This window comes from Phaethon lepturus, unplaced genomic scaffold (assembly GCF_000687285.1).
Source record: "Phaethon lepturus isolate BGI_N335 unplaced genomic scaffold, ASM68728v1 scaffold8023, whole genome shotgun sequence".
Classification (NCBI taxonomy): domain Eukaryota; kingdom Metazoa; phylum Chordata; class Aves; order Phaethontiformes; family Phaethontidae; genus Phaethon; species Phaethon lepturus.
The window spans coordinates 48,885-62,328 of NW_010528337.1; the positions used below are offsets into that span (position 1 = coordinate 48,885).

Below are 13,444 nucleotides of genomic sequence, written 5' to 3' on the forward strand. Positions count from 1 at the left end.
TAAATCTGGACCCTGAAGCTACTCTGAGGGGAATGAAGCTGTGAATTAACAGATGCAGCATTTATACTTTTTTCAGAAGATTAAAAGAAAAAGAATAAAAAAAGAACCATAAGACATTTGGTATTAACTTGATATGTAAAAAGTAAAAATTGAAGAGAAATATAATCCTACTTTTGTTTTAGGGTCTATTTTAAACTTTGCTATAAGAATGTTGTGAGATTTTTGTTTAACGGGTTATTTCTAATCTATATTTTGCTTTGGGGAAATTTTTATATTTAGAACGTAAATATCTGACTTACTAAACAATGAATTGACATGTACCCTCAAGGAATGATGCCACTGAATGGTATGTTTTCTTCTTTGGATTTTTTTTTCAAAACTTATTTGTTGAATTTTAAAGACACCTCATAGAAAACAGATGACATGGAAGCTTAAAAGCCAAATGAAGACGGCAAAAAACAGCCTTTGGAATGAGGCATGTCACTTCTATGTGTACTTACAACATTTAAGTCAAAGATCAATTTTTAGTGCTGTTTTTAAAAGAAAATCATTTAACATTGATGCACTATCTGCCAAGAATAGCCTCTTGTTCTTTCTGATTTCTTTTTTTAGGGTCTGGAATGTCAGATATAATCATTCACATGATCAACTGATCCTTACAGGAAGCAGTGATAGCAGAGTTATCCTGTCTAATATGGTATCAATTTCTTCTGAACCATTTGGGCATATGGTAGATGATGATGAACTAAGTGACCAAGAGGACCAGCATCAAGAAGAGAAGTATGGAGTCTCCTGAGTTTTATGCAAATGCTTATAGTTTATCTTTTCATTGTAATGGTTAACATGCTTTTTTTTTGCTGACTAGGATTTTTGTATACAGGCCTTTCAGGTAAGTAGTTCTCATTCCTACTTCATTCTTCTTCACTTAGAGTCTTGGGTGGAATACACTCTTTAAATCTGATTGGCATGGTCACTCTATGTTCACTGGTAGGAAGGTGATGGTGATGCTGAAGGCCAGTCCTGAAGTCCATTGGATCAGTGAAAAGATTCACTTTAAGGAAGTTCTGGATCAAGTCTAGCATATATAATAATCTGCATTGAGAGTTGAAAATCTGCTTTTTGCATTTTCTGTGTATGTGTTCTTCCCTTTAGGAAATGTTACCAGTCTAATGGTGAGCTTCTGCACAGGTGGAAGAAAGGAAGTATAAATACATTAATTGTTGTAGCTTTCACTCTTAATATTCCTGACTGCTCTAGAAACCAATAACTCATTAGACCTACTTCAAGCAAAACAGAAGTTTGTTTTTGACACTCTTGGTAGGGAATAATGCATGTTATTGCAAGCATTTGTAAACACCATCCACTTGGGTGTGTGAGGAATCATGTACATTTGCATGTGAATTTTGGACGGATAGGTTTTTAGTAAAGAGTTAACTGACATCTCAAAATAATAATTTTTCATCCTCCATTTTTGTCAGCTTTCAGCTTTTTCATTGTGCTATGATGCTTGTTTTCCTCTCTGTACTTCTTTATGAATATATATGTATATAGGGAGTTCTGTAGATCTAGTGTGGGCTGAGGCTTTCCAATTTTGTGACTACAGCAAACTCTTACTTTACAAAGTAAAGATAACGATACTGAAAGTAATGTAAAACATTTGAAACAACAGGCTTTAGTCTGTATTTTTCTATTCTTTGCAACCGTGAATATCCATGTTCTAAATGTCTGCACTGAGCAGTTGTTTTGTTGCTTCTGTTAACTTATTTTAATACGCAAAGCTGCCTGCAATGAAATAGGCAGATTACCTCCTGAACTATCTTTTTAAATTAAGAATAGTCAGCTGGGATCAGGGGCAAGGAAATTACAAAAAAGATCCCCCGGTTACTCAACTGTGTTTGCTAGATGTTTCAGTTAAAATTCTAAATAAAGTTTAGGTTACTTCTCTAGTTGTATTTTTAAGGTTGCTCTTGCACCTTTATTAATAAAGATGTAGTTTTGCTCCAGATAGTTCTGACATTTTGCCTTCACATAAAGGACTTGGGAACCATATATAGAAATGGTTAATTTTAAATGTACAAGATGTCTCTAGAAGCAATAGGTCATGTAAGTGCCTAGAAATCAAGGTGTATCAAATTAAGTACCTAGAAAGTTGTTCACATCAACAGTACATACTTTCCTTTCTGGAACGTAACTAAACTACAGCATTTTAAATATGATGCACCTTTTGTTTCTTTACCTTTGTCTGGGGATTGCAATTTATTCTGTTCTGGATGGAAGGTAAATAGCATTAATGGAAGTGAGAAAGTGACTACATTTTTTTGGATTGTGGGAATGTATTAATATAAATAATATCACAGTAGATAGTGTTCTGATAGATGTTGTTATCTGGAGTTCTGAATTTCTGTTGATTGTAGACCGTGTAGGTTGCCTCATTAAAACACAAGTGATTGTTTCTAGACTAAGAATTTTTGAAACCAGGAATATACAAAGCAATTCAATTAATATAATGCATATTTTCCTTTGGCTATGAGGTGGATGTAAACCACATCATGGATGACTTCTGTGGTCATGATGTGGAGCCCTTCCCTATTCCCAGAGGCTACAAGAGTGTCAATACTGCATTTGCTTTTTAAATACCTGCTTTTGAGCTGCTAATCTGTTCTCTACAAAACCTGGGAAAGCACATTATCTTTTGTAACGTTTGCTTGGTACTGCAAAAGTCTTGTTTTGCTTCTGCCTGCCCCACTCCTTCTTATGAGTTGAGCTGGAAGGATGTTTGCAAGGTGCTCACCAGTCTTGAACTGTTGCCAAATGAATGTTTAGTTCTGAGTTCACTAAAGAAGCAGGGCATAACAGCTGTTGGGAATACTTCAACCACTAGTGCCAAATATTTAGGCCTCAGTACCCATTTCTCTCCTGGAGACCTCTTTGAATGTTGCACCATTCCATGGGTGCTGTCTCTTCTTTAAAACATGGGTTTTTATTGTGTGGTTTGGTTGGGTGTGGGGGGGTTGTGTGTGTTTGGTTTTTTTGCTTGGTTATGTTCTAGACCTTAAAGAAAGTTTTATATACTCATGGGGTTCATTATTATACTATTTTGGAGGACATCTGGGTTGCTATTAAATAGACACAAATCTTGAAAAAGAAAATGTCTTTTTTGGGTGTGTCTTGAAATACACCAGGAAGAGTGGGTGTTTGTACAACTACTATCTCCAGCCAGTCACCTTCAGAGTGACCGACCAAATCTCTCTCAAAAGAAGGTTGAAATATCACGTGAAATGAAGGAAAAAGGCTCTTTTAGGGCCTACGTATTTTTTGTGTTCTGAATAAAATCACTGGTAAAAATACTCAGAATCACAGAATCATTGAAGTTGGAAAAGACCTTTAAGATCCAGTCCAACCACCAACCGAACACTACCATGCCCACTAAACCATGTCCTGAAGTACCATGTCTACATGTTTTTTGAACACTTCCAGTGATGGTGACTCCACCACCTCCCTGGGCAGCCTGTTCCAATGTTTGACCACTCCTTGGATTAAATATAAAACTGAAGAGTATGTACCAGTTGTATCTTCAAAGTTGTTTTTTTTCCTACTTAGCAAAATTCCCCGTATTTTAAAAATATTGATTATAATACTATTTTACACAGCTAAGAATTCTGGGATCTTTAAGACTCCTGTCAATTTTTAATAATATTTTGTAGTAAACTTCCTAATTGTTATTGTATTTCTTGGCTGGAGACAAAAGCAAGTAATATGTCAGTTTAACCCTTCATTGTTAAACCATGTAGAACTATGCATGAGTCTACCCACTCATTCTTGCCAGATTTTCTGTCCTAACCACCTTTTGTGGGTTCACAACTGAGAAACAGTTACTTGGAGATAACTTTTTTGTTTGTTTAAGAAAAGAATACAGGTTCACTGAGTAATGAACAGACAACAAACCAGAAGTTGCTGTATTCTTTTCTTAGTAAGGAATTTTTCTTTGAGGTTTCTCGTTGGATGTTTGTCCATGTATGTGTTGACATCTTGGGACTTATATGCTCCCATCTTGAAGACCAGAACACGCTTGCATAAGCAATATAACTAGGACTATTGCATGACTTTTGTCTCTTGTCGCAATCAAGTGACCTTCAGTTCCTCTTAATTGCTGATTCAGATCAGAGTAACTAGTTGGCTGTCTCTTCCCTACTTTTTAACTGCTATTGTTGTTGTTTTATCAATCATAAAATGTAAGAGCAGCCTCCCTGTATCATATCGAAGGTCTCCTAGCCTGTATCATGTGTCTGATAGTGGCCAAGAGGAAAGATTGTAAAAACAGGAAAAGGAGATGATACTTTCCCTGGGTATGCTTCTAGCATCTGACTATCTATTTGCAGCTCGGGGATCTTTACTGCCTTCTGAGTCATCTTTGGAGACTTCTGATTCTTCCCTTTAGAATTTTATTTTGCCATCAGACATATTCTTGAGTTATCTCTTCTCACTAACTGTGTTTTTGATTGTTCCAAAACATGATAGCTGTGCACACACCACCTTTGTGAAATGTGTCTAGGAGAAATATGCCAGCTGCGTTTATTTTCTTGCACTGAATAAGGAAAAGCTTCAGTGCTTTCTGGGAAGCCTAAAGGCTCTGTCAAAAGTAGGTAGTCCAAAAAGAGGATCAAGCTGTCCACAGAGAGGAGTTACAGGCATGTGGCCAGAGGAGAGCTATGGTGTGTTCTGGTCAAGTCCCTAGTCTGGATACCTTAATGCACAATTCAAATATGGAAAAAAATTAACTGAGGAATGGGCAATGAAATGCTGTACTCCTAGCTTAATTTCTAGCATTAATTCTTTCTACTGGTTGATTCAGAGGTAGAAGAAAGTGTACAAAACAAATGAAAATAAAACAGAGGAGGTGAGTATTTGGGGTGCATTTAGTTTCATGCCCAAAACAAAGCCGGTGTGCTGGAATAAGAACATATGAAGCGCTTTTCAATGCCTCAGTTTGAACAAACGTTGAAAACGTGGGCTCATTCCACATCTATGGATGCGGAATAAGGCAGACTTCTCCTTGGCCTCTCTTTCTTTAATGCCTTTGCACTCTGCTGTTCCAAGGATTTCCTCCCCGCAACACTGAACTTGGCTTGATTTCAAAGCTCCTGAAGGTGTCTGTCAGGTCCCTTTTAGACATTGGCAGAGCACTGAGAACTGTCTTCCTCCAAAGGGAGGTGGTGACTGTCTTACACCCTTTCTTCATTCTTTGGTCATCCAAAATCCTTATGTTAGTGAATGAGTCTATATTTGGTTGTATTAAACTAGTTTGAAAGTAATTTTAATTCTGTGTTTCTATTTCTGACAATAAACAAAAATTACTAGTTTTGTGGAGTTTAGCGTGACCATCTTTACTCACCAATCAGGATTCCTTTTCTTTAGTTATTGCAATATATTTATTTGCCTTTATAGGTTTGAATTTTAAACTCTGTAGATCTCTGTTTGGTATGCTGGTGATATGCAGCATGAGAAGACCATTCACTACCTTAGGATCACCAACAGCAAGGTACATGCTGCATCTACAGCAGTATTTTCATTCTCCATGACTTCTATGGCCAGAACTTCGTGACAAGGCTCAACTGATAATGGAAGACACGCTTCTTAAGAAAATAGCTTTTTCTGTATCCATACCAATGAAAATATTTATATGGTTAGTAGCATTTTGAGCTTATCCATCAGTCCTGAAAAGGAAGCCATCCTTAAACTTTAATTTTGCAGAATGAGCTACCAGCTCCCTTAGCTCTCTGTAGGGTTTGCAGGCTTAAGATGTCTGCTGTGTTTTCGCTGGAAGAACTGATTACTAAGGTCTGAATGTGGCCTCCTCCCTTATGCTACATTTTTTCATGATATGTTCTAAGCTTATCCTTGTCTTTGTTATCCATTGAAGATTGTACCAGAAATTCACATTAGGAAATATACTTTTTAGTGTTCTTTCCTGAAGTCTTATGTTTCCCTCTTTGTCACCATAGATGTTAGCCATACTGGCCTTTGATACAAACAGAACAAGATCTAATGCAAGCACTTCTCACCATTTTACATTTAAAGCTGAGACACGTGAAGGATTGGTCCTTCCAGTACAGAGTATCTCACTGAGATAGTGAAGTTTTTAATGAGGTTTTAAGTGTAGGACCATCATCAGCAATCTGAGTGGACCAAAGAGAAAATGGTGGCTGGCCTCTCTGTAGAATGGCACTTCCTTCAAAATGCCATATAAAGGAGGTGGTGGTTTCTACTTTTTGTGGTGGAAATGTGGTTTGGAGGCTTTTGAATAGTGAATTGTGTGGTTTCACGATAATACATATGAACTGTGTGATCTAACATAACACCTTTGTATACATATCTCTGACTTCAGGAGAGTGTATTGTCAGCATTGATATTTTGAAAAGTATTTGCCAAGCGTTTGTGATAAGGCAGGGTTTTGGGTATTTTCACACAGCTGCCAATAGTGTTAATTTTGATAACATTTTGTTTCTGGTATTTATGGCTTGGAGAAATGTAGAAATCATAGGATTATGCTATGGAATCAACCAAGACGATCAATTAAAGCAGCTTAAATAGTTTCTGTTTTGGGGAATGCCAGTATTCAGGTCTTTACTTGGTTGGATGTGTAAGAATCTGGGCCAAATCTAGTGCAGCAGCACTTTTCAATTCCTAAGCTATTTTGCTTTAAAAATGTGTGTTTTTTCTGTACTATTTCTTTCTTGGACCCTCATCAGCAGATATACCCTTCTTAATTTATTTTGCGTATTAGGACAACTATGAAACCTGTTATATTAAAAACAGGAAAGTAATATTTTAAAGATGGCATTTTCCTGTAGAAGCAGTTCAGAAGGCTGTTTTTTGAGTAAAAAAAGTTAAAAATGCTTACAATGGTATGAATGGCCAATTATTATAGATAAAAATTGTGTTCCAGTATTAACATCCCTAAATTCTGTTTTTCTTAAGAGAGTGAAAAAGGAGATATTGTGTTGTCTAAGCGTATCAGAAACAAAACCTTACAGTTGCTAAGTTTTCTCCTGCAGTTAAAGGGAAAGGACATCCACAGGGCTTATTCTGGAATCCAAATGCATGCTTTTCAGGATTCTTTTTGGATGCTGCAGTACATATTGCTGATCGATTGAATCACATCTATTTCATAGTAATTTTTAGATTAAAGAGGATTTAATTTTGACTGGGATAAGAAATTAATGATTTTTGGTGACTCTGAAAAACATATTTTATTGAACATTGTGGTGACAAAACAGAATCGCAAGCACTGCAAACTTAAGTGGTCGTTAGCATGAGAAGTAATTGGAAGTAACAGCTCTCTACATGAAAACAATTATCCAAGGCTTAACTGGCTTCTCTCTTAGGTCTGTAACACAATTAACCTCAAAGTTATCTAGTAAAATGAGAGCTCTTCTCCTTTCAGAGGAGAAGCTGGTACGGGTCATGCTATATGAATAAGACAAACGAGAAAGCAGTCCGGTTTCAGCTCAGTGTGGCACAGGTCTTAAATTTATGCGGGATGTAGGTAGAGATTACACCTTTCTTACTATGAGTTCTTGATGACATAAGAGTTTGATGCCTTGTCAGTTGATGCAATGCAAGTACCTATATTGGGAGAGAGAAAGGTATTTTAGTTTGGCCAGAAAAAGTCTTGAAAATAGTACAGGAAAATGAGAAACTAAAGGAACTTTTTAAGGGGCAGGGAGATTTAGGACAAGGAAGAAAATAGCTTACGAAGCTTGCCAGGCATAACAAGTGATTACCAAGTGTGCTTATCAAATATAATTCTAGTTAGACTGCTCTGTCAAGGGATCAATAGGCTAAGCACCTACACCTGTGGTACACAAAGCTAGCTGTAGCATAGCAACTATATTTTTACACCAATAACCTGCAGCTTTGATGTAAAAACAGGGATCTCTGTGTTTTGGCAACAACCTGAATTATATATATGTATATTAAAGTAGCATACAAAAAAGTTTACTTCATATCCACCACTGTACAGGTACTCTTGCTGTTTCTGAACTTCTCTAACTGGGAAGAAATTTAAGGTCTTGAACTATCCTCCCTGTTCTAAAACCTGCCAAAGATCTGCTGACTGTCCCAGTGTCAGTCCCCTTCGAATGCTCTCCTCTTCTGTGTCCGATGCTATGCATCTAACCTAAGAAGGCAAATAACCTTGTCATCAGGAGTTGGTAGCTATGGAATGGAAAGTTTCTGAGATGAGAATAATGCACATGAAAGTATAATAATATTCTTTTAATCATTGCCACATTATGAATAGAGTATTAGAACAAATACACTCATCAGTGCTATATATTAGGTTCTGAAATTACCTAGTATTGTAGCAACTGATAAAAACAGAACAATAATTAAAATATCTAAATAGACAAAAACATCTTAAGATAAATATAAGTTGTTTTGTGGTGTGACCAAAATAATCTTTTTTTGTAGACTCTGTTGAGGTGTATATATCTATATATATGTGTGTGTGTGTGTGTTTGTATTTAATATGTATTTGTTACCTTTCTTAAGTAAACATCAGTGTCGTAGCTCTTAAGTCTGTAACTTCTTGCATTAACCAAATTGTATTTCATATCTGGGAGTTAGGAGAGTCTGATCTGATTCTTTAATAAATAAAAATGCCTGACAGTTTTGTAAAATTTAATTGAGACTAAATAGTTTGATGTGGGACTCTGAAACTGAACAATTCTACAGATCCTAGATTCATGTAGATACAAAAATAGTGTCCTCAGCCTATTCTTGGATTACCCAAAAAATCGCACATATACAAAATGCAGACAAATCTGAGGTATTTTCTTAGAATTCTTTTAGCGTGGGATACGGTGGTGTGTCTCAGAGATTCCTGTTGTGAGGAAGAAAATCCACCACAACCAGTCTTGCTGCTTCTGTTCTTTATTATTTTGAACAGTCTTTCACATACATGAAATAAATTCTGCTTTTTATTCCTCTAGCAGAATCCTTCTGGGCTCATTACCCATTTCATAATTTAAAGGCTAACCTGTTTTCATTTGTAGTGTTTATAAAGGGTACTTGTGGACAGTTTCTCTTGGATCTTCAGTATTGTTCCTGAGACACATGTCATTCTGGTGTTTTTTTCCATCCTGATTATCTTGTATAACATTTAGCTCTTTTACACCAAATGATCACTTCCACAAGGATTTTCTCAGATTCTCAATAACTATTTCAAGGCTATGCCATTCTTGTGCACAAGTAATCTATACACAATATCATAGATCTATGCTTTTTAAAACAAAAGACAAAAAAACCCCACTGAAAACTGAACTCACGTGGCCTGAAGAACCACATGGAATAGCATACTTTTTCTGGGAAGGCACAAAATTGCTTTCATACCCAAGAAGAAATGCAGGGTATAAACAATAATAAAAGACGGTTAAAAATTGTAGTTATAAATGGAAATGCCAAACAGAAGTTCATCTACAGGCTTCTTTCCTGAACACTCACTCCCCTGTGACTTCTGTAAATTAAATTAGATGAACTGTGTTATTTAAATGAAACACTGAAACAACTCTGAGCATACAGAAAATAGTATAATCTAGAATCTTATTTGTCCTTGTTTATCCAACCTTTGGTTAACTGAGACTCCTGGTTAACTGAAAGTCGGTCGTGTCCCCTGACAGCCATGTGCACCATGCGTTACTCCCCTGCTTATCCGGAGAGACATCTGAAACCTTCAGAATAATGGAGTTGTGGGTAAGTGGGTGAGCACCGCGTGAAGCACATTGCTGTCTGGGGACATGACCAACTTTCACTTAACCAGGCATGTCAGTTAACAGGAAGTTAGAAAAACACATTGCAGGAGATGAAGTGTCTGTGTGTGTTTATTAGCGCTCTGCTGGTAGATGGTTTGTATCAAAGTACGTATTCGGGAGAACTGCAAAACCAGACTGCTCTTTGCAATTAACCCGGGGCTGCGTCTTGTTTGTGCTATGACCTTTTTTTGTTAGTTGCCCTTAAATGTAGCATAAGCAAATGATGAAAGTCAGTGAAACTAAGTATCTGAAGCTATTCTGTAGTTTAACGCTGCTTTTGGCTTATTCATTAATTCAGTTGAGTTTTAATTGTGATGTTAGATTCACAGCTGGTTAGGCTGGCCAGGTGGAGCAGCGGTACCCTGCGAGCAATGCAGATGTGGTACCATAGAGAGACACGTGCTTTCAGAGGGCAGCGGTAAAGGGCAGAGATGGCCAATAACAACACTTATTTCGGTAGTAGCAGCATCTGTTTAAATGATTGAGTGACATTCACAAGGCTCTTTGGCTTTGCTTTCTGTTAGGAGGGTTGCAGCTGTAATACAAGGCTGTCTCTGGGAGGCAGGGGGATGCTTCTGAAAGGCTGACTGGTTCCTGTCAGACAGAGGTGATCGTCTGTGGGTGGAGGAGCTCTAAGGTCATCCTCTGAGAACTCACCTACCCTGTAGCTACAGAATAATGTGCTGTGGTGTTGCTGTGAGAGGAGGGTTTGGCTCTGAGTGGAGGGAAGAACCGCTGTTCTCAGCTAGCAGAGCACAGTTGGTGACTCTTGGGTGGTTTGGACTTCAGAGAATAGCCTGAATCTGTTCTTAAATATTTGCAATGCAAAAGAGAATCTGTCTGTCCCTCGTGATGTAGGTGACCAGGAGCCTGGGGTGTTGCAGTGAGAGGTGAGGTATACAATTATAAATGAGAATCTGGTGTTGGTCTAAGTCTAGGAATGGGAGATAAAAATGAAAGTGTTTAGAGGGGTATCTCCATCTCCCTTCCACTGCTCTGGAGAGAATGGGTCCAGGATGGCAGCACAGAGAGACTGTGATGTTAAGGACTGCAACTTCTTGCCTACCGATACGTCTCTAATAAGATTATGTATTATTTTAAGAATTCGATTAACAACAAAGGGGGAGAGAAAGGGGGGGGAGCGTGGGGAGAGGAAAAAATGTTGATAAAAATGCGTCTTTTAAGTGCCTTTAGATCATACCCTGTAGTTTAATTTGCTTTAGAGAGAGATGCTTAGTGTAAGTTCTGAGAGACTTGGAAATGCACTGGAGTTGAGAATAACAGGTACTTTGTCCCTGTAAATTGGGTCTTTAACATTGATGTGACTCTGCTGCGTTACCTAAAACATAGGTACATGCAGACATCTGGTATAAAATATTTCCTCAGAGCCTACTACTGCATTCTTATACTTTAAATGGGAGGTTGCGTATCTAGATGTTAGTGACACTTAATATTGCTTTTTAAGTCAAGTGTGTGCACAGATCCTTACTATTTTCTTTTTTTTTCTTTTTCATTTTCTTCTTCAATTTTAGGATTAAAGAGCCCCTTCAGGACAGTGTAATAGCTACCTATGAAGAACATGAAGATAGCGTATATGCAGTTGAATGGTCCTCAGCAGACCCGTGGCTATTTGCCTCTTTAAGTTATGATGGGAGACTTGTTATTAACAGGGTTCCCAGAGCCCTTAAATATCACATACTGTTATAATTTGTTTGGATTACAATGGAATTGTTATGTTGATGTACACAATTGGTAGGTATTGTTTATGTTTTTTTCAGGATCTTTATTAAGTATAAATGTTAGAATTTTGCGAAGAATATCTGTACTAATATAGACACTTTTAATTTGTCTTTTGTATTTGCCTTGGAAAACTTTGATGCATTTTCTGAAGGCTGTGCTAGTTACTTTTTTTTTTTTTTTTGACGGGCTAATCACTTTGTGAATTACAAAGTTTCTGGAGATATTGGGTACTTCCCATCTTACTACCTTATTACTTCAGCTTTATTGCAAATATAGTGGCTTACAGAAGTGTTATTATGCTGATATAAAACTGGACAATGTAGGGTGCATATAGAAGTGATCTACTCGTTTATAAAAACAATGTTTTATCTTTCTGACATAAGCAGCTTTCTTCTTCTTAGCTAGGGCCACATTCTGCTAACTATTCCAGTCATTCTTCAGTGTTTATAGATATAGTTGGGAATGGTCTTCAAATGCTTTCTTAATTCAGTCTAACATTTTAAATAGGTTTTTTTCCCCCCATTTTGCATATCCTAGGAAGAAATGTTAATCATGAAGGTGAAACCTTCAAAATATATTTTTTCCTTCAAGCCTTATGGTAGTATCAACAAAATACCATCCTGTAATTTGCGAACTAAATGCGATTTTGAGCTATGTGTTGTTATTGGAAACAATACTAGCCTTTATGGAAACTTCTTCTATTCTCATGTAAAGTATTATCCCATGTTTATAGAACTTAGTTGTGCTGTAGTGTATTTTGAGAGACTCTGAGGCAATGCCATTGTTAAAATGAAAAATCTCTTTACTATTTATAAGTAGTCTCTCTTTCTTGTCCTTTTGGCTCTGTGCCATTCTGCTGGCACGATGTAGCAGGCTTTCAACTAAGCACAAAACATCCTTTGCTATATCCTGCTCTTTGCAATACCTGACCTAGGCATCGGTGAGGCTCTTGTTACAAATTCTGAGAACAGGCAGATGATGCCCTGCAGGAGAATGCATAGAAAACTTGAGATGTAAGTGGAAGGCATCGTGAAGCATGCCTGTACGTACTGACACACCCCTTTCCCTTGCGTAGCTTGCTGTTAAGATGAAAATTCTCCTGCCTGTTCTTTGTCTACTCAGACTAACTGCAGCAGTAATTATTCCCTATTGCCTTTTCATCGCTATTATCTCCCGTCGACTTCAAAACCTGGGTATGTGCGATGGTGTTGGTTGTGGCAGCATTGTGTAAGACCACTCGGAAGAAATGGCAAGAACACGGGATGGAAAGATCAATACCAGCCTCTTCCTGTGATTCCTCTCGTTGCTATGGTAACCATTGGTGTTAGTGTTGAGGGACAGCCTGCTGCTCACCTCTGCTTGTCCTTACCCACTCTTGGATCGAAATGTCCGAATGTGATTTGTTGTGTATATACACAGCTGCTTCTGTGAGAACACGCTTTGAGAGCATGACTGACTGCTATAGGCCAAAATATCAGAAAAGATGGAAGTTAAATTCTATTTCTGGCTTTCTTAAAGAGCATGTTTGGAAGAATTCATAGGAGTGAAGTAATCTAATTAAATCATCTGTACTATCGTTTGTTTTTGTGTTAACGATGCTGCCTGTCTGCTTCAGAATTAATGCTTCATTGGAAATTCTGACGGTCTGATTTTCTGCATTAAGATTTTAAACTTGTGCTATTTCAAATTGTCTCAACCTGTAATTAGGCATGAGCTATTCACCTGTATACTGTAAGAAAAATTACATTTCCAAATCAGTAATGCTTCAGTTGTCTGAATATAAAAATCCTTAGTTGGGCTGCAGCTCTATATGTGGAGCTTTCAATCTTCAGACAGAAAACCTTGCTGGGTTCCCCCCAAAACAAACAAACACACACACACACACACCCACA

General features: G+C 37.4%; 1 protein-coding gene across 1 annotated transcript in view; it reads left to right on the forward strand.

Moving 5' to 3' along the window:
• The window catches only part of TSSC1 (tumor suppressing subtransferable candidate 1), a 42,692-nt gene extending 31,015 nt beyond the window's left edge, over positions 1 to 11,677 (forward strand). Inside the window, exons 5-6 of the mRNA XM_010283648.1 lie at positions 613 to 780; positions 11,345 to 11,677. Coding sequence (XP_010281950.1) covers positions 613 to 780; positions 11,345 to 11,519 — 343 coding nt within the window. The 3' untranslated portion in view covers positions 11,520 to 11,677. The remainder of the gene's footprint in view (positions 1 to 612; positions 781 to 11,344) is intronic.
• Positions 11,678 to 13,444: the final 1,767 nt, after the last annotated feature.